At 45.0% G+C, this 20,246-nt stretch overlaps 1 protein-coding gene across 2 annotated transcripts in view; it reads left to right on the top strand.

The window, feature by feature from the left end:
* LOC116427751 (uncharacterized) overlaps positions 1-15,274 on the top strand; it is a 46,484-nt gene extending 31,210 nt beyond the window's left edge. For both annotated transcript variants that reach the window (XM_031978487.2, XM_031978477.2), the window contains one exon: positions 3,996-15,274. In XM_031978487.2, coding sequence (XP_031834347.1) covers positions 3,996-4,175 — 180 coding nt within the window. In that variant the 3' untranslated portion in view covers positions 4,176-15,274. The remainder of the gene's footprint in view (positions 1-3,995) is intronic.
* Positions 15,275-20,246: the final 4,972 nt, after the last annotated feature.

Genomic DNA, 20,246 nt, shown 5'->3' with positions numbered 1-20,246 from the left:
CGTTATGCCTGCGCCGTCGAGACGCCGCGGACAGGATAAAACATTTGCTCGGACTCAGTGCAACAAATTTCCGCGAACAGGGAGTAATTTACGCGGCGCGCGGCTAATGAAACGTTTCGCCGGCATTCATCAGTTATTTAAACGATCGGCCAACGCGCGCGGATTGATACATTAGACTACGGCTGTTCGGTGGTAGTATAACGGGTTTATCTGCTGGCGTGGCCGGCAAGAAAGCTCCTCCTCCCTGTTTTTGTCGCGAATTAGTTGCAAGAAAGTCGATCGTCGGTTCGACAGCACGCGATCCAGATCTCAGCTGTCCGGGGTTTATGTCTTATTTCCACGTTCGGCGGGTCTCTGTCGGCTGTATCCTCGGATTTTATCGTCCGTTGCCGTTCCAACGGTGCGTTGCGCATTTGCCGATCGCTTGGTTGGCCGGTTGCTGCTCGGGCTCGGTGTCCCGACCGCAGACCTCCGTTTTCCATTGGCTTTTTCTTACGTGGCTCGACGAAACGCCGGCCCGATCGGCCGTTTCCACGGCGAACAGCGCAATTACGTTGCACAATAATCCCTTCTGGCTTCCAGTAGTCGTTGGCTGCCTCGCTTCCATGCAGACACGGAGTGCCGTTTATTTATCCTCCGCGCCGTTGCACCGGACCGCGCACACCTGGACTCTCTCCCCGTGTAATGGTTATCGCGAGGAGTGCGCGTAATTGCCGCGATTTTTCCCTAGCGATCCGTGACTACTGATAAGGATAAGCGGCGCGGGATTGGTTCTTTACCGCCCAATGACCGTCCTTTTTTTTTCCTCGCCGTGTTTTCCCGTTATCGGTGGAAGTCGTATTCGAGAGAGTCAGCTGAAATCTGACGACGCTTTCATCGGCAACACACTGGTTATTTATTCGATGCCGAAGTGGTTGTTTATGTCGCGGTTGCAGAGGATGTCTTATCGCAAATATCACTGCGCAGCTTGAATTATCGTCACGACATCACTTTGTATCTTTGTCAGCCGACTTGTCGTTGGTAATACGCCTGTTCGTAAACTATCTACAAAAATTGAATGAATTTTATTTAATATTCATCGCTTTGAAATTAAAACTTGTAACACTGTATTTCCTCTAACACCTATACATACAATACTTCTCACGCAGTACAATTCTTGCGATCAATCTATTCGATTAACAGCAGCGTTTCAATGAAAACATTTTATAGTGCAAAATTAAATTTCCATGCATCAAGTCTTATATCGTCCTGGGAGATCCGATTATGAAAAACCTGCTCCAGAAATCCCCGGGCGTTGTCCTTCCGATCGAGTTTCGTGGCGAGCGGAATCCTGAGTCGAAGCAGCGGGCGGTTCGCATAGCCGCGGGAAGTTTAATTAAATTTGCAGCGTACTTTCTGAATCTCGGATGCGCTTGCGCGCGGCGTATTAAATCCGAGCGAACAGTGCCGCGCGCGTTTCCTGCAGGCTGAATTATTAATCGTCGCTCGGTATACTCGAATTAAAGTTGCTGGCGATGCGTGAGGCCGGGTTGGCGCGCGCGTCGCTAATCCTCGCATTAATCAGTGGCGTGACGCGTTTCCGAACGCGAAGAAGGTGGAGAAGAACGAGAGGAGACGGGCTAGCCGGGCAATCTCTTCTTGAGCAATCCCCGGCGGACGATTAAAATTTCCAGTCCCGGCGCGGGCACGCGTAGCCGCGCCCGACGACGTAATCCCCGCGACCTGGTCGCGAATAAATTTCACGTTTACCGCCGACGAAGCGCGAGCGAAATCGCTCGTTGCTTAAGCGGGCGTTCTCTTCCGGGCCCCGAGCAATAAAACGCGACCGCTGGCTTTTCATACGCCTGGCGTCGGAGAGAAAGTATCCGTGGCGCGAGAGCACCGCCGCACGGTCGCAGGTGGCTGAATAGACACTCGAGGCGCGACCCTTGCGTCGATAATCGAAAATTTTTTACGATGATCCATATTACCGAGATATTGGGACCCACGTGATTCAGTTTACCATCAAATACATTGATACTATAGCAACGATTTTTTGTTAAGATTCTTCTTTGAGTCGAATGTAAGTAATTCTAGCTTCAATATAATTTTATCTGATCATCGTACAATCAAGTATATTTCTCGCGTCCTGGCGGTGTATTAATAATGCAAATGGTCGAAGAGAAGCTTCCAGTATCACGTCTAATTCCCGTCAAGGAAAAGAACGGACCGAGAACGTTGGGGGAACGGATCTTGCAGTCGGAGGGGTGTGATTCGATGAGCGAGGAACAAGAAATCGTGGGGAGAGGCGGGGAAGGAAGGGACACTATTAATTGACGAGGAAGACTCCCACGAGAAGAGTCCATGGACCATAATTCTTTCTTAATGTGACGCTTTCCTCTGCTTCTCTTATTTCCACCCTCGAACGTATCCGCGTAATCTCTTCGCCCCGCTGGCAGCCGGGTCCAAGTGTTTTCTCTTCTCTGTACACAGACCGATGGTGGAAGGAAATACGAGCGGCGACTACGGCGGCGGGTAACGCGGAGGCGTGTGCGGTGCAGATCGAACCCGACGATGACCAGATATTATAGCCACCCCATAAAAGCTTCTCGCTCGGAGATTGAGCGTTCCCCGTTCCTCGGCCGTTTATTATTGCACGTCCGGCCACCACGAGTGGATTAAGACGAAACGAGGTTCGGAAGTCGCGCGATCCCTGTGACCCCGAGGGTGTGATCGAGGGAACAAGGAAAGGCGAGGCACCCTTGCGCGTACTGGTTATGAGCGACCAGAGAAATACGCACACGCGTGCACGGGGCAACCGAAATGATTGTTCGCGGGAAATATTAGCGGGGGGCGGTTCATCGCCAAGGAATCGATACCGATCTTGGGCCGATTAATATTTTAACGAGGTGAACCGGATTCAATCCTCCTTGAGGTATTAATAATTCCCAGGCAGCGAGCTGGAGGGAGGAGAATCGTCGGCGATATCGGTAACCTTCGTCGGAGCTCGTTCCAACCTTAACGACTAATTGGATAATGAATCATTCGGCGAAGTTATAGTGAAGACTTTTCTTTTTTGTGGCCGGGCGCGGGGTGGCAACCAGGTCCCGGGAAGTTCGCGAACCGTGAGCTTCCGCAGTATTCTTCAAAGTAGAAATTAATTGACAATTAACCGGCATTAATGCACCTCCATCGGATTTGTGTTTCGCGCGAGTGGAACGGCTCCCGGGGGAGTGACTACGGCGGACTTTAATCGCGCCGTCTCCCTACCTCTCTGACTACTCGAGCGTATCGTCCGCTCGTGTAAATTCGAAGGGATAAGGGAACTCGACAAAAAGACCGTGATGCTTCCTTGACGCCGGAGGCTTCGCCGCAAGGAGTGTCGAATCGACGGTAATTCCGTCCAATTAGGACACTCCCAATTAGGAGCCTCGACTGCGTTCCTTCTTTCCCCGCTACACCCTTCGCCATAGATTCCTGACTCTTCTTGTGGGGAGAAGCACGGCAGCTTCACCTTCGAGAAATCTCGAAGAAAGAACGGAAATACTTGAACTTCCTTGGAAACGACTTGGTCTTTGCACCGGGGTTTTAAGTACCGTTGATTGAACGGACGTGTACAGCGTCCCGGAACGTTTATACCTGCTTATGCCCCCTCTTGCACCGTTAGGGTGGATTCGATTGAAAAGCGAACCCCCCCGTTTTTTACAAAATTGGTTATCGAGTTTCCTTAGAAAATTCAAACTTGACGTTAATCAAATTCATTTCAATAGTCCATGTATCGATCAACTCATTCGTAACAACGAATCTTCATAGAATGTAACTAAATCAATTTCATGTAACACTTTATTACAAATGTAAGCATTCGCACAATAGTTTATCAGCAAATTGTCGGTTCACATCATATAATTTAACATTTTTCTCTTACTCAAATTAAGTCGCCAATCAGCCGAAATCCTAACAAACATTCAAGACTCGACACAAACTGACGGTCACTTGGTCTACATCGATTGTTCCAGGCCGCCGAGATCGAGAAGTCAAGACTGCCGGCGTTGAGCCCGGGTTTTGCAGGCGCGAACAACACCAACGGTTCTACAGACAGCATCCTCTCGCTGCTGATTCCGGCGCCGTTGCGCGAGACCCTGTGGACGACGGTGGCCCTCTACCTCGGATGGAGGCTGGTCTCCCGCCTCCGATAGATGTTACGGTCTCGTCCTGTCGTCGTCACCGGCGACGAAGGCGAAACTAGAACTCGAAGAATGATCATCGACGCTTGGAACGGCACCAGGTACAGCCGTGACGACGCGTCGTCATCCGGTGAACCGGCAACTGGTCCTTCTAGCCCGTCGGGGATTCCTCTTCAGGGTTACGACGCTTCTGGAAGTTCTTCCAAGATCGATGCCACGACTAGGAGAATTGCAGAGAAACCGGCCGTCCGTAGAGCACGCAGCGGACCAGTTTCGATGGTCAGTCGACCGATGGAGGGCCGAAAGTACTCGGCCCTGCTGGACGGTCCCCAAGGGACTTCCCACCGCCAACGATCAACACAATCTGCATTACGCATTTTCTATGTATATGTGTATTTGACGCCTCGCGATTGAGAATGCACTTGACACCGATTTCATTGACCCGTCGTTTGGGACTCTTCGTTCCAGTGTCTCATTGACGCGAAGAGCGAAGGATCCATCAATGGCGACGGGATCAACGAGAAAGGTTCGGACAGAGGCGTAAATGTTATTGAAGACGGGGATGGGAACTCGACCGCTCGGCTCGTCGAACGGAACTAGAGGCGTCTTGATTGCCAATTACCATTTTTGATGTTTCCTGTTTAGTACTTTGACGGTGAAAAAGAAGAGTTAAAAGCGATGATGACCGTACGTCCACGTAGATCTGGCTCCACCGACGATCGAGGGCGTCGCGCGATCCCCGTCGAAGCTTTCCGATAGATCTCAGTCTCGTCTAGATTTCGCTACTCGAGCATCCCAGCCGTGAGACGTGACGATCGGCGCGACGAGGCGTTTGTGCGGAGAGCGTATCCAGGTGCACTCTCGCTCGTCGCGGCGGATACCGATCGGAACAGGCTGTTTCCGTACTGTTCGAGTCGTGTGCCGATCGTTCGCCTTCCAATTTCGCGTCACGGAGAAGGTAAGAAGGGGACGATAGTCGTTACCTCCCGGCGGAACGGGACCGCCGAGGTCCGCGAACGGCGAGCGGATCGTGACACGGGTCTAGGTGAGGGTAACGGGGAGCTAAGGACGAGATCCAAAGAGGACTTAACCCAATAATCAAATGATGATCTCATTATGGATATAAAATAAAGAGAATTAAATAAAGTAGTGTGATTACGGGAACGGGACAGGTAGGCTGGTTCATCGTTTCTGTGTCGCTTCTGTTTCTATTTTCCGCCTAGCTATCTACTCTCTCTTTCAGTCTGTTCCTTTCCGTCTGTTGCGTCTGCCGCTCTGTTAACACCTGTCTGTCCCGTTCCCGTCGGTAGGAAGTATATTGACGTGCTTGTAGATAACGCGGTTACCTAGCCGATACAGGCAGGACAGAACTCTATCTGGGATATAATGACACCGTCGCCATGTCGTCTCGCGTACGGTCAACGATCGCCGGGCGATGGCCGGGAACAGAGGAAAACGACGCTAGAGGAACATTAGCGAAATTTGACACGACCGCGTCGTCGAAATTGTTTCGCCGTTAATTCTGTGTGTGTGTGCGCGTGTAATTTTTTGTTTCTCCTTTCTTTCAACGTATAGAAAAACGAAAAGCGCGTCGAAAACGATTTTCGGATTGACCCGTCCATTGACTCGACGACGATCGAGATTAACGCCGAACCCCCGTGGCGACGGTCGAATCGTCTGTACATAGAAAGTATCTCTGGAGGGGGAAGTCTCTCAAGTGTATTCCAAAAAGCTAAAATGACGAAAAAAGAGAACACGACACAACTATTAAAAAAAAGGAAAACGCGATACTGAGCAAGTAGGGAAAAAACGGGCGAGGACACGTAACGTGAGAGGGGAGAAACGTATTTGTATTTGTATAGAGGATTTAAACTAAAATAATAAAATTCAGTAATAAGTCGACGTTTATAATTAAAGTAGATAATCGATAGGTCGAGGATCGCAGCATCTTAATTGGCTAGCTGCGACTCCCGTGGACAGTTTTCGAATGATCTCCGGTAGCTTAGCTCTTAGTGGCGCCCTCGTCCGCGATGGACGCCTTTCATGACACGCCGGAACTGGGCTTTCTTGCAAACCCCATTCTCCCGCGTGTCGCTCTCTCTCTAACTCTGTCCTTTATTTCTTCCTACCCCCGCATTCCTCCTTCAACTCCTTTTTCTTCGGTTTAATCATTTTCCCTCGCGACACCGTTTCTTTCGCGTCCTTGTGCGATCTTCGCATTCGAAATATCTCTGGTTTCTTTCTTCTCCTACTATCATTGCTGTTGTTTTTATCGACATTTTACTTCGTTTCGTCATCGTCATCTTGATCTTTTCTGGTTTCTTTACTCCCTTCTTCTTTTTTTTCGTTTGTTTGTTACTCGTCGATCTTTGAGAATCTATAATTGAACAGTTTTGATCTCGCGCGTCCGCATATTCTAGGTGTGATCGTTTGTGTTCGCGACCCGGCGCGAGACGATCCACGCGACCGAGGAGTTTCGACTTCGTTCGTGAGCGTTTAAAGAAGGATCTTTTACAATAAAGGATAGTTAGTCTCCCTGTCGAGACACAGCCGGTGGGCTCGACGGGATGAAACCAAAATCATCATAAGGCTGTCGATACGATAGTATATTCCTGTGGACCGTTCTATCTGTCTCTCTAATCTGTCTCTGTCCTCCCGAGTAAAGACTTCTCTGTGTGTTTTTTTTAATTATTAATAACTTTTTTTTGTACTGCGATCGCTATTATTATTATTATTATTTTTTTTACTACTTTTTTTGTTTGTTTGCCTCTTTCTCTTCCATCTTAAGGTAACGGATAAGGTTTTTCGTGACGTACTCCGTCGAAGTATTCCAGTGTGTAGAAAGTATAGTATTTATTTATAGGTAACAGGCCGCGTATTTGTCTGTCGTCTAGCGAGAGAGTTGTCTCTTTTTCACGCGAAGTATGAATACTGCCATTTGTCTTTAAACTAAAAAGGAAAAAAACGCGCGAGGTGTGTGCGTGCGTGTTGCAGGCGAAGCCATCGGCCCTGTTTGAGTGTTTCCTTCGTGGAGGCATGCCCAACTCTTTTTCGAAAGTCAATAATTATTAGGTAGTCCTCGGAGCGAGGGACAATCCCTTAGGAACGAGTGTTAGATCCGACAGCTTTCGACGAACAGGAGAGAGGAACAAGAAATTTTGTAGAATTTCGATGTTAACGGAGGAAAAACGAATGGAAAAAATGTTTACGAATCGTTTCATCGACGCGAACCTGAACCGTTTAACCGATGAACAGCAACTAGAGTCTTTGATGTTCTTGTCGTGAATAGTAAGTTAAATATATTAGGGTATTTTTTATCGAAACACTTCAGAAATCGCCGTATTTCTGGGGAGCACAAGTTCTGCGATGAACCATTCCTCTTATTCGTACTATCGATTGGTTCTCGCGATTCGTTCGATACGAACCAAGTAACCCTTTATCGTTCGTCCCACATCGTTCGATTAACCTTACATTCGAATCGGGATTATAGTAATCTAAAGGAAAATATAAATCGTACTTTAATCGTATTTCGTAAGATTCTAGAGAATGTCGACGCTTCGAGCCAGACCGTCGCTGCTTGCCAAGCATTTGAATCACCGACACATTCGCACGGTACGCATTAAAAAATTACTATTCTATTTCGTAGGTCCGAAACGCAGATTGCGAACAATTTAATCCGGAGTAATTAACTATTTCGTTACTAAAGATGACTATATTCACCTGTTGTTAAGCGGTCACTATACACTAAAGGTGGCTATAGTCACTCGTCAACATTATGTCTCAGTTGTAGTAGAATCTTCACTTTTAAACTTCAATTTCTCAAATTCGTATTCGTTCGAAATTACTTCAATTAGGAGGCGAGAAAGCGTTAAACAGCATAGAAAATCTCGTCAGGCCGAAGTCGTCGGTCGTTCCGTACATCCCCGAGTTCCGTCAAGTTCCGCCCTTCTCGTTCTCCAAACGATTGTTCGTTGGGGGTTCAGCAGCAACTTGTCTCCGGCTTTCGTCACTTTAGAATCTCTATATGTTTTCGATCAAGTTTTCTTCTCTCCTCTCTATTTACCCGAGGAGGGGGTAAACGCGAGAGCGAGCAGGATCGTCGTACAATTGTGATGTAATAAGATAGTAATTGCCATTTACTGTCGCGACCACGAGCCGCCGTACGTTAAGGGCTCGCTTGTGTGTGCGCGCGCGTGCGAAAGTTATTATTATTAAAAATAGCATTCCGACCAAAGGAAAAGGGTGATGACAACGTTGAAACGTGAACGCGAAAACGCCCGTGGATCCGCGAAGAGAGAAAGAACGCGAACTTTTCCTGTTTCCCTGCAGCGCGGTGAAATCCGTCGCCCGACAATGCAATGGCGGTCCCCGCGTGGCCGTGCCGCGGCTTATTCTGATCTCCTTTTTCACGTTCTCGTCTCCGCGCGACAAGTATACAAGCGATTCGAAGGGTAGACGGAGAAAATATACACGCGAAAAGAAAAGAAACTAAAATAGAGCACCGACACAAAACAAGAACAAATTTCGCCCTGTGTACATTGTCCTCTGTAGTGCGTTGAATAGGAAAACAAGAGAAATAACGAGCAGCCGAGAAGAGTTGAAAACGGTGTGTAACGTTTAGAACGAACGATAGAAGCTACAAAAAGCGGAACAGTAAATTAACCACGCGACGTTTAAGATATATAAAAGAAAACGAAAACCGCGACCACTGAAAAAATGCATTGTACATAGCCGCTTGTTGTTCGTGGGGCCGTACCATAACCGTCTACGGTTTCTATATTTCCCGCCCTGCTACGCCATTCCCTTTTTTGTTTTCGTGTTCTTTTTTTTTAATTTTTACGTCTATAGTCCCCCCCCCCCCCGTTTTTCGAGTTTAATTCTTCTTTGTTTTTTTACCACGCTTTAGAATTGATAAAACCCAGTAGGAGCATTTTTACGTAGCGTAGTAGTCAGCCATATTTGAGAACGTATTAATTATATGAATAAACATGAATAAAAGTATATATATTTTAAAGTGGTATATATTATCGAAATACTATTTCGAGACGTACCGTGCGATATAAAATTATAATGGTAGTTGTATTATCTCGAAAGGGCGAGCCTGTGGATATAAAGTGAATTAGAATGCCGGAGATGTTTCTCGCTTGGAGACGATGAGATTTTTTCCATTGATGAGATTGACGAAGAACGGAGGAACGGCAGCCGCGTGGCTGCCGCGCGAAAAGAAAAAGCTGTAACTGTGACTATGCGGATCGTGGGGGGCAGGCTGTGTTGCAATTTCTCATTCATCGAACGCGTCCATCCCAGTCGAGGCTCGCTGTCGAACCGACGACCGAACCAGTCCTCGGCAAACCGGAAACAGAAATCGAGAACGAAAAGAGGACCAATCTGTCGCGACAGCATTTTATAGATACTTACAGTTTCGAACCGTGCTCGCGACCTTGTCGATCGAGTCGCAACCTCTCCGCTGGTTATCGAAACCTCCACGATTATATATATCCAAAGAGGTAGAGAGAGCAAATCGAAAACAATCATCTCCAAATAATCGGAACGGAAAGGAAAAACACTAGCATTCTCAGCCGAAGGATCACGAATCACGAACTCCGTAAAGCAGCCCGCCCGTCCGAGATCCCCGCGCGTCAAAGCGTCACTGTGATCTCGTAATTATTAATGAAATATCTGATTATTGTAACGAATAATCGTATTGAATATTGTAATGTATCCCCCGTGCCCCGACGCTCCTGATCCCCATTTCCTTTCCCGACCCCTGACCTTTCTCCCAGGAGAGTAAGAGAGAGAAAGACCCCAGCAGACGCAGCTCGTTCGATTCTTGTCTCGGAATCGAATCTGCATCGTTCTGAGCGTTCTCTCGTTTTTCTTTTATTTTTTTTCATCGTTTTGTCTCGTTTCATTTCGTTTCGACCCTTCCCCACACTTTCTTTTGTTCCTCCTTTCCACCCTCAACCCCCACCCCCACACCCCAAGAAAAACGAATCATTTAGCTTGTAATCGTGCGTTAAGTACATTGTAACGAAACTTTCGAATGATCTCCCGGAGGTGTGCGCGTTCAGCGGGAGTTGGTCGATCAATGACCTCTGTTTCTCCTCGTGTTTCTCTCACTTTTCGTTTTTCTTCTTCTTCTTCTTCTTCTTCTTCTTCTTCTTCTTCCTCCTCCTCCTTCTCCTACCTCCTCCTCTTCCTCCTTCTACTCTCCTTGTTTCTTCTTCGTTTTTCACCGTACCCCTGCCCTTGAACTCGTTCAGGTCGAGAAACAGACGACATTGGCGCTGCCCAGCTCGCTCGTTCGCTCGCGATCGCACCCCCGATCTTATTTTTTTTCTTCGTTCGTTTTTGTTTTATTATTATTATTATTATTATTATTATTATCATCATCATCATCATCATCATTATTATTATATTTTTTTCGTCTTTGCTTCTTCCTTTCTCGAGAAGAAAGTGTAACTCGAACGTACGTCCGAGGGAAGGGAAGCGAAATCACTGCTCTCGGCGAACGATCTACGCGAATACGGCTTAGGTTTTACGGGAACAAAGATTGATCGAACCGCGTGACTATCGTTTGTCAATTATTCGTTATTCGTAGTATTATTAAACGCGCGTCCCGTCCCATCTTGCACCACAGTTCGGAAGAGGTAATCGACTAGTCTTCATCGAACCAACCATTGATATTTTCGTATCACGTTTCTTCCTTCAATTTTCGTTTGAATACTTTCTCCGCCATCGACATCCCTTTTCCGGTAATTGTACATTTCTTTTGTTTTTGCACGTATCAAATTCATTCGACGCCTTTCGACAATCCATCGTTTCTTCGTTCGATTTTCAACAATCGTTCAATCGATCGAGGTCGAATGTCTAGCGTCCATTTTACGTTTTTATTTTCTTCCCTTTCCTTACGGGAACCTGTACGAATCATTTTCCGAAGCCCTTCGACCTCGAATGAAGCGATTACGTTTTTGTTTCTTTTTTTACACTTTTTCTATTCAATCAATAACATTTTTCTACCGAACAATCGAGTTAATGTAGGTAACACCGTAGACGATAATCTCGATCTTTCCGACAGTATTTAACACTAGGCTTACGGAACGCGTCGATTTGATGCACATTGAATTTTATAAACGTTATTTGGTAAACGTTTATGTCAATTTTGGTTGAAACTGTTACACAAACATTCGTACCCATTGTCTAATGTTCAAAATCTAATCGAACAAACATCAATTTTTCTAGGAATAATAAAGCCAACGGTACAATAAATGCCCGTGAACCTAGTGTTAAACTGGGGCCGGTCCATTTGAGATCGGAACTCCGTTTCACCCGCCCCGGTGTTTCTTGATGACTGTTTTTGTACTCGCGACCGAGCCCCGGTTCAAATACCAGTATGAACAGAGAACGAATGTATTCGAGTTGTATTCCAGCGACGAGAGAGGGAAACGACGGAGAGATTTTTGTAATAAGAAACCGATAAAAAGCAAAAAAGAAACACGTAAAACACACACATGCCTATTCTACACGTATTACATGCGCATATTACACATACATTAACATTAAATACGAGACACGACATGAATGTTAATATCGAAATAATTATTGACGTATAAATAAACGCGTAAGACCTAATGGAGCGAGAGTAAAACTAAGGAAACTAATAAATAAATAAAAAAATATTAGGAAGAGGTTTCATTTGCTCAGACTAAGTTTTGCCATAGAGATGAGAGAGGGAAGGAAAACGCAAAGAGAGAAGCTGAAGTCGTCTGTTCGCGCGTATCTTTTGTTTTTTTTCGTTTCCATGTTTTGTTTTCATTTTTTTTTTTTTAAATACGAATGTGTACTGCTGGTCGTGCGTCTAGAGTAACGTTTTGTTTAAGGAACCGCGCGGCGTTTTACGTCCGCCGTCTCCAGCCACTGTAATTCCAGGTGCCAACCGGTTGCAAAAGCCACAATAATCTCGTTCATCCGAGCGGAGCACGTCGCGAGCCGAAATCGACGGCGACGTTCCGTTTCGAATTATTCCGTTTCCGGTCTCTCCGCGTGACTCGTCCACGTCTGGTGAACTTTCTTCGTACATCTATATATTTATTCGATCGCGGATTCTTTATGTATCGTGTACCTCGTTTACCGAACAAACGAAAGAACGAGAATGAACGGGAGAAGGAAAATCGAACAAGAAACATTCGTTTCGCTATGTAATGGTACACGTTCTGGACGCTCCGCGTCTCGTCTCATCAAAAGGGAGACGCGGGACGATAAATGGTTAGCGAAAGGACGACGAGTCACGCGCGAAAGGCCGCATCCGCCTGTCAATATTCGACTGTGTGTAACCGTCTTTGATGTGCTCCACTTTAACAAAAGTAAGACACGATGTTCGTAGCCCGTAAACTTTGCGTATTATGCTGCCTAAAAATCGAAAAAGCAAGAAAAAAATGATATGTAAGAAGTAACGTTACCTGTAGCCAAATGTCCCGTGGACCATATAGACCGCCGCGATCTGTTCGTAACGATTAACTGCGAAAGAGAGGGAGAAAGAGAGAAAGAGAGAAAGAGAGAGAGAGAGAGAGAAAGAGAGAGAGAGAGAGAGAGTATATGTGCGTTGATCGATGGGGATGAGAGCGGTACGAGACAGAAGGGTTCGAGGAATCTCGCGATACGAAATGAATGGAGGAAAAGAAAGCAATCCTTCTAGTAAACGGGAGGTAAGAGAAAGGAAGAACACGAAAAAGAGAAACAAGTGATAACGAGAAGAAAGAGAGGACAAAGCGATGCCTCTCAAGCCGTTTGTAAAGCTCGCAGCCACCTTGTGATAGAGTCTGGACTCGTAGCAAAAGATAAAAGATAAAAAAAAGAGCAAAACTTTGTTCGCGCTTATTTTTCCTTCTGTTTTTTTCTGGCCCGAGGTAGATTAGCAAATGAAAGCAGCGCGCGGCGTCGCGACGCAGAAAGAAACACGGAAGAAAAATGGAGGGAACGAAACAAGCACAGCGAACGAAAGACGCAGAGAGAAATATATATAACGACGATTGTCGCGTGTTATGCTTGATAAGAAGGCCATTGCCGACCGCGAGTCACGTGGCCGGCAACGGGAAAGCAGCAAATGTGTATAGGATATATATATTTTGAAATGAAAATTTCGTCCAGCTGACCAATCCAAAGAAGCGACCAAATAAACGTGGAGGGAAACGAGACAATTTTTGCGAGCCATTGCACAACGCTTGAGGTGCTTAAATGATTTTTCTAATGATTGTACGTGTGTGCGTATGAAGACTTCTTTCTCTCTTTCCTTTTGTTTTTTCTTTCTTCTCTGTCTTTTCCAATTTTTTTTTCTTGTTCGACGAGAACGAGTTGCGTTGTTTGCTTCTTCTGACGGTTGTCCCGATGCGAGAGAGAGAGAGAGAGAGAGAGAGAGAGAGAGAGAGAGAGAGAGAGAGAGAGAGAGAGAGTGTGAGTGATCGGACAGAAGATGCACGGCGGTCACGTGATATGTTATTTACAAGCGTATATCGTATTATGTAACAGCCCCCCCTTAGGATCAGATTTTAAGCGAGAAGTGTGCGGTACCGTTAATTTATTTTTTTTGTTTTCTCTTCTATCTTTCTCATGCTCTTTTCTCTGCTCATTTTCGTTCACGGCTACCGTGAGTCTGTTTCGCGTTACTCTCTTTCATTCTCATTGGTTTGTCTCATTTCTTTTCGCTCTTTCTTTCTCTTGAAGTCGTGACATTCTTCCAGTCAAGTTCACCCGCTAACCGACGTTCCTTCTCTTTCCAACAATGTCTTCTCTCGAGTCCCGGACGTTCTGAGCCGGTCTAATTAGCCGCTTCGAGGAGAAATGGAAATCGAGAGATGCTCTTCCCATCCTTCTGTATCCTCGATTTTTTGGAAGAGCAAAAAATAGAAAAAAGAGAAAGAACGAACATCGCGTCACTTAACGATTTTCCGCGAATCCTGTTCGTAAATCGCACGTTCTTTCCGTTCGATCTTTCTGTTTTACTCTCTCCTTCCCTCCCCCCCTCTCTCTTTTTAATTCTCTCATCCCGACTAAACACTTTCGTTTCCACGGTTCTTCTCCTTCTGACTTCGCTTTCCTTCCTTAGTGTTTCTGTCGACGTTCTTTAGTTCTAAACAAACGTACGGCCGCGAATTCGCCCGGCGATCGTCCCCCCGAATCGCAGGCGAATAGATTTCAAATGAATAAAAGAAAAAGAAAAGAATGTATTGCCGACGGGGCGACGAGCGGTCGGCGAAGGCGGGGTGCCCGATCATACGATGCTGTGTTATTTAAGTCACTACAGACCATACGTTATTGATTACTTTTGATTTTAGTTTATGACAATTTTTTTATGTTATTAATTTTATTGAGTATGATTTTAAGTGCTACGCGAACGTGTATTATTATTATTATTAATTATTAATTATTAATTATTATTATCTATTATTATCTATTATACAATTGAATTATTATCTGAATATTATTATTATTATTATTATTATTATTATTATTATTGTGTAATCCTAACATTCTGTAATTATTATCACTCCCCGTGGTCGATTACTTTTACGAATTGTTCTCGCGTCCGCTGCCCGACCGTCGGTCGACGTGACGCCTCGAAGTCGTCGCGGCGCCCTCCTCTACTCTGCTCAGGTCTCGTGTTTTGTCTTCTTTGTTTCGTTTTTAATTTTACTATTTTGAATTATTCTTGTTTGTCTGTGTTTCTTTGCCTTCCTTCCCCCTCTCTTTTTCTCTCTCTTTCTTTCTCTGTTTCTCTTTTACTTTCTTTCTCGCCATCGTTTCATCGGGATTCGTGCACCGGCGCTCTTCGTAAGGCGTAGCGTCGACCATTGGGAGTTCGCAAAGGGACGGGGGCATCTCTTCGCTACCCGCATGTCTTTCATTGTACAGATTTTTTCACTTTTATATAGTTATCGATATATCGTAACGTTATGCAACGTCGATTGCGGCGGTGTCATTATGTGTCACCGTACCATAATTGTACTTCTTTTTTTTTATTGAATAAATGTGGAACACGCCGAAAGTATAATGGACGTTCGGGTGATTCTTCGAGCGCAGTTCGACTGTCTATTTACCCACCAGTTCTGATCCTATCACCCTGATCACTGTCTGTCACTGGTAGATTGCGAATTTTGGTGCACAGTTACTGTTGTTTGTAGATTTGTATATTCGATTCGGAATGTAACGATTCCATTTTATTGTGACCTGTCAATCAAAGTCCGCAGTCTATATGAAATTGAGAAATATTCTCGATTTTAAATAAAGAGAATAAGATATTTAAAAAAGTATAATTCGATAGTATTTTACGTTAATCACTAAAAAGAGAACCGTTAGTAATCAGGCGAATCAAGATAACTACGTTTGAATCAAGCACAGATCTGAAGAGATTAGATACATGAAGTCTGATAATTAGTATTACAGAGGCTCGCGCAACCTTGGTACGTCTGACTGATTCATTTTCAAGCAGATAATCGTAAACAGATTATTACGTTTCGATTATACAGATAGCTCTCAATTACACTTTATATTGCTACTGAAATGAATGTGTAATTGCTGTATATAACTGACAGGAAACACGTTGAATTCTCTAAAGATTCCGATAGGTAAAATCAATTTCATAATAGTTCAATGTTCAAGGATCAAGTTCAATGACCAATACCAGTAAAATCTCGGCGATCATCAAATATTCACTTCACTCAAAATCTCATGCCCCATACTCTAGAATCTAGAGTCTAGATCTTCCAGCAATATCGCGACATTAAATTTCAACTGTGCTCACAATTCATACAGAATGAGAACTTTCAGTTTGAAGACGTTCAAAATCTAGATCGTAATCTCCAACGAACCAGTTCTATCGTTCCGCTAAAACTTGGAAACTCACCGCAACATTGCGCAAAGCGTCTTCGACGACTCTAAACCGTCACTGCTCCTCCGCGGACCACCATTCAGAAACTGGAAACGATGGGATTCGAAGAACACGATTTCCATAGAAGTAGATCGACCAACGTCACCAGGATTAAACGACAGTCAGCCAACTATAATGACCAACGGTCGCCTATTAATTTATTTCCATAATCTTTGACCGCATCCGACCGCTCCGTGGTTCAGTTAATCTGTATCGATCAGCTTGGAGTGGTTCCGGTGTTTAGAATCGGCCTAATGGGTTTCCTGAGACGTGCCATCTGCGGAGCTCATTACTATGGGATGCGACCGCAAACCAATCAACCCCCGATGCCTGTCCGACACGACGCCCACCCGGAGTCTCGTGGCGACCGTAAGACGCTGTCGCGTGCTCCGGTCATAGATTAGACGCTGGCAATTGGCTTGCAATGAAATCCCATTATGTCATACATAATAATAAAAGCGAATTATTGTTGCCAGACAAAGTTTTTGTATACGTGGTCAACTGAAATGAATGAGGATTACGTAAGCAGATACATGGACCCTCATCAGCATCACAAAACTCTGTTTGCACTTTCAAAATTTCACATCCACAATTAACAGTATTTTATCACTTACAACATTCATGGTATATTGTATGCAATATAACTTTCATGACATGCAATTATGTTTTTAAGAATATGGGAGTTTCCTTATATGATTTGATCCCACATGCCAAGTAGAAACATAGTTTAATATCAGGTCTAGATTGGGGAATGTAAGGGATCAGAACCAGAATGAAAGAATTATTGCAAATAAAGGTGCTCCAGAGACCAAGCTGGCTATTGATGTAACACTGATGGTGTCCTGAAAATAGGGTCCTCTCGGGACAAGGTCTGTCACGAGTCAACCAAAATTTGCACAGAGAAACTTTTGGTACCAAATTGGTGTACAAGTAGGCTATCAAGGCCAGATGCCAGTTATCAAAAACTATCTACCGGAAAGGTTGGAAGTCCGCTAGTGACCAGCATCCTTTGAGGAAAGCCTGCAGTTACTTAAGAAGGTAGGAGGATATATATATATATGTATTTTTCTTTAGTTGTTCCAGACTACAGTACGATGTCTAGTAATGGCAATGTATAGGTAGCATAAGTTCTAAGTCATTGGACACTGGAAATCGTAAACTCCAATTTTATCCTGTTCAGTTTGTACTATTCCGTTTCAAACTATTTCAAAAGATTTTTGCACAATTCAGAGCTTATATTCACCGAAATGTCACTACGTAACTAATTTTTCGTTTGAAGACCTGTATTTCGAGGATCTAACGCGCCACGAGAATAGCCGGGAACGACAATAATATATTCCTCGAGTTCCGCGTAATGGCGGTACCTGCGTCCATCAGATGTCGTTCGCGGTAACTATAAAAGTGGGTGGAAAGTATCGACGAGGCTGGGCGTGGGTGGGCAGAGGATGACGACGAGAATGACGGGTAGAAACGAGAAGGGTCCGCGGCTGGTTAAACCAAGTGCACATGTCGCCAAAGCGCGCGTGTCACCACGCTCGGCCATGGTATATCTGGCGTACATCCATATGCAGATCCCCATTGATATGACAACATTTACATACTGCATATTCGCTCTGGGCCATATACTCGCTCGCCAATTCCCCATTGTTGGCTTTCGGCCACCAGTGCGTTTGATTGACATTATTGGTCGCGCCGCTGACACCAGATTACATTTCTATTTGCATACATTCGCGGACCAGTTTGATCCCGTGCGATCGTCCCCTGCACTCTTCCCAGCTTCGAGCGTTTCGTTGTTTTTTTTTGCATCTAGCACCTCCGGAAGCAACGATTTCCACATCGATTCCGTTCCACTTGTTTCCGGTTCCATTAAACATTAGATTTACATTTATATCAGCGAACTCGATCGAACGATACACTCCGCTGAATGAATGATTACGAATGATGATACAAATCATAGCAACAATAATGGTGCATTACATCAAAGAATAGAATATTATTTGTTTGTAGTAATTTCAATAATACTTAATGTCGATTCACTATTCTGTCTTAGTTTTATGATCACCAGTGTAGATCATTTACTAACAAGTAGTCCACAAGTTATGCATTCGTAGTTTCTAACGACCATATTGCATATTATTTTATACCGCCACAGCTATTAATAGGGGCAATAAAGTTCAATCTAAATCTCAGTACCATGGTACTTAACGGTTTGCCGTGAAGTTGCATATCAATCCAAAGTCCACTAATCAGCATTACAGTATACAATCCGAGCTAATATAATTTTCCTAATTAATCAGGAAGGAATTAAAAGTACGCTTCAAACGGTTACTAGTGTCATCAGAAGAACGAAGCAGATAAGAATCATCTAAAAATAATCAAAGACCTCCCGTAATGAATGAAAACAAGTTTCCCTCTACCACAAGTCTAGACCAACTAAAATCTCTTCAACACCTTCAAGCCATGCAATAGAAATCCCAGTTTACATCAACCGGAACATCTTCGTAGGGAAAGGAAACCATACTTAACATCGTATTACGATCCCAGTGAAATTACCGTCAGCAGCGACGTCGTGTCCAATTCCCCTGGTATCATCATTCTTCTCATCAGCATCATCGTCATCATCATTATCATCATCACCACCACCACCACCACCGTCATCATCATCATCATCATCATCATCATCATCATCATCATCATCATCATCATCATCATTATCATCATCATCATCATCATCACCATCATCATCATCATCATCTAGCCTCCTTGTTATTAATATGACGCAGGCGTACACGTGATTTTAAACCGTCGGTTGTAATAGCCGGTGTAAATGGAACACACAATAACGCATAATCCGGCACGCCAGAGCGATCGCGGGGCAGAAATGAAATCGAGGGCCGGGTCGATCGAGCGTGTGTCGCCGGGTCTGGCCGCGACCCGTTCCGTCCCGTCCGCGAAATGAACCGTAGAGAGCTTGGTTGATCGCAACGGCTTCTTTCGCGAAGGAAACAATGAGCGGTGGCGCGGGAAATTGAGGACGCGTGGCGGGCGTTAGCGGCCTCGGTTAGCCCTTTATCGGCGACCCTCTGGCCCGTGAATTATGGACGCACGCCCGGCATTGTCCGCGGGCCGTGCTCCGCGGATATTAAACGGGGAAGGCGAGCCTCGTCCGCGGATCACGCCACGGCGCGGCGCGGCGTAGCGGCCAGCCAGCCGGAAAATGAGCCGTAGCTCGGTTCGACGACTCGGAATTTAAGAATGGGCCCCGGCTCGGTGTTAATTGTTCCGCGCGCGGGGTTCCGGGTCGCGCGAGAACATCGCCCCGGCTCGTTGACTCGCGTGGGAGACGCACTTTTTGTTCGGCTGCGTATTATGCATCTCGGGTAAGAATGCTAACGGGACGGTAGACGGGCAAGAGTACTTTGCTTGTAGTTTTGATTTGTTATCTTCGACCGTATTGAGGAATAGGTACTTAACATAGAAAATTAGGTGGGAATAGATGAAAACTGGCCGATCAGACGTACATTCCTCAGTGTAGACATCAAGTGATATTTCGGATTCAGTATTGGGAGGTGATTCGATGTCGAAGTGTTTTGATGGCAAAGGGAGAACAGTATTTTGCTGCGTGTTTTGTTTACAGTTTGATCAGATATTCTTCAGTTGTTTGTGATGCATGTGTTCACACAATAAAACCCGACCCTATCTCGGTTTGATAGAAAATAATAGACAAGGGAAGGATTTTGAACGAACCGAGATCGGACTGATAGCGTATATCGGGCATAATGATCGCTCCTTTATTTCTCCCTTGTCAGACCTCTGTTTTCCCCGTGAAACGTGTACCACCGCATGATCGTGGCTGTGAAGTCGAAGGGATATGTAACATTTAAGGAAACATAACTCGATTAATTGCTCAAGTATCGATGCCCATTGGCAAAGTAAGCGGTGACGGTGATAGAGGATTATGGAAACTTACTCAATATTGAAACTCTTATTCAGAAAATAATCATCTGTTCGGGTGAATCATTTTATAGGTTGAAAAAGCGAGACAGAAGGAAAAGTAGCAAAACGCGGTCATTGAGAAACAAATAATTGAAAAGAAGAATATTTGAATGGAACGAATGAGTGTATTATATTCCATATTGCGTGAAATATCCCCTACTCTA

Source organism: Nomia melanderi, chromosome 6 (assembly GCF_051020985.1).
Source record: "Nomia melanderi isolate GNS246 chromosome 6, iyNomMela1, whole genome shotgun sequence".
Classification (NCBI taxonomy): domain Eukaryota; kingdom Metazoa; phylum Arthropoda; class Insecta; order Hymenoptera; family Halictidae; genus Nomia; species Nomia melanderi.
The sequence above is the reverse complement of the archived record's forward strand: the minus strand, read 5'-3'. Positions and strand labels throughout refer to the sequence as shown.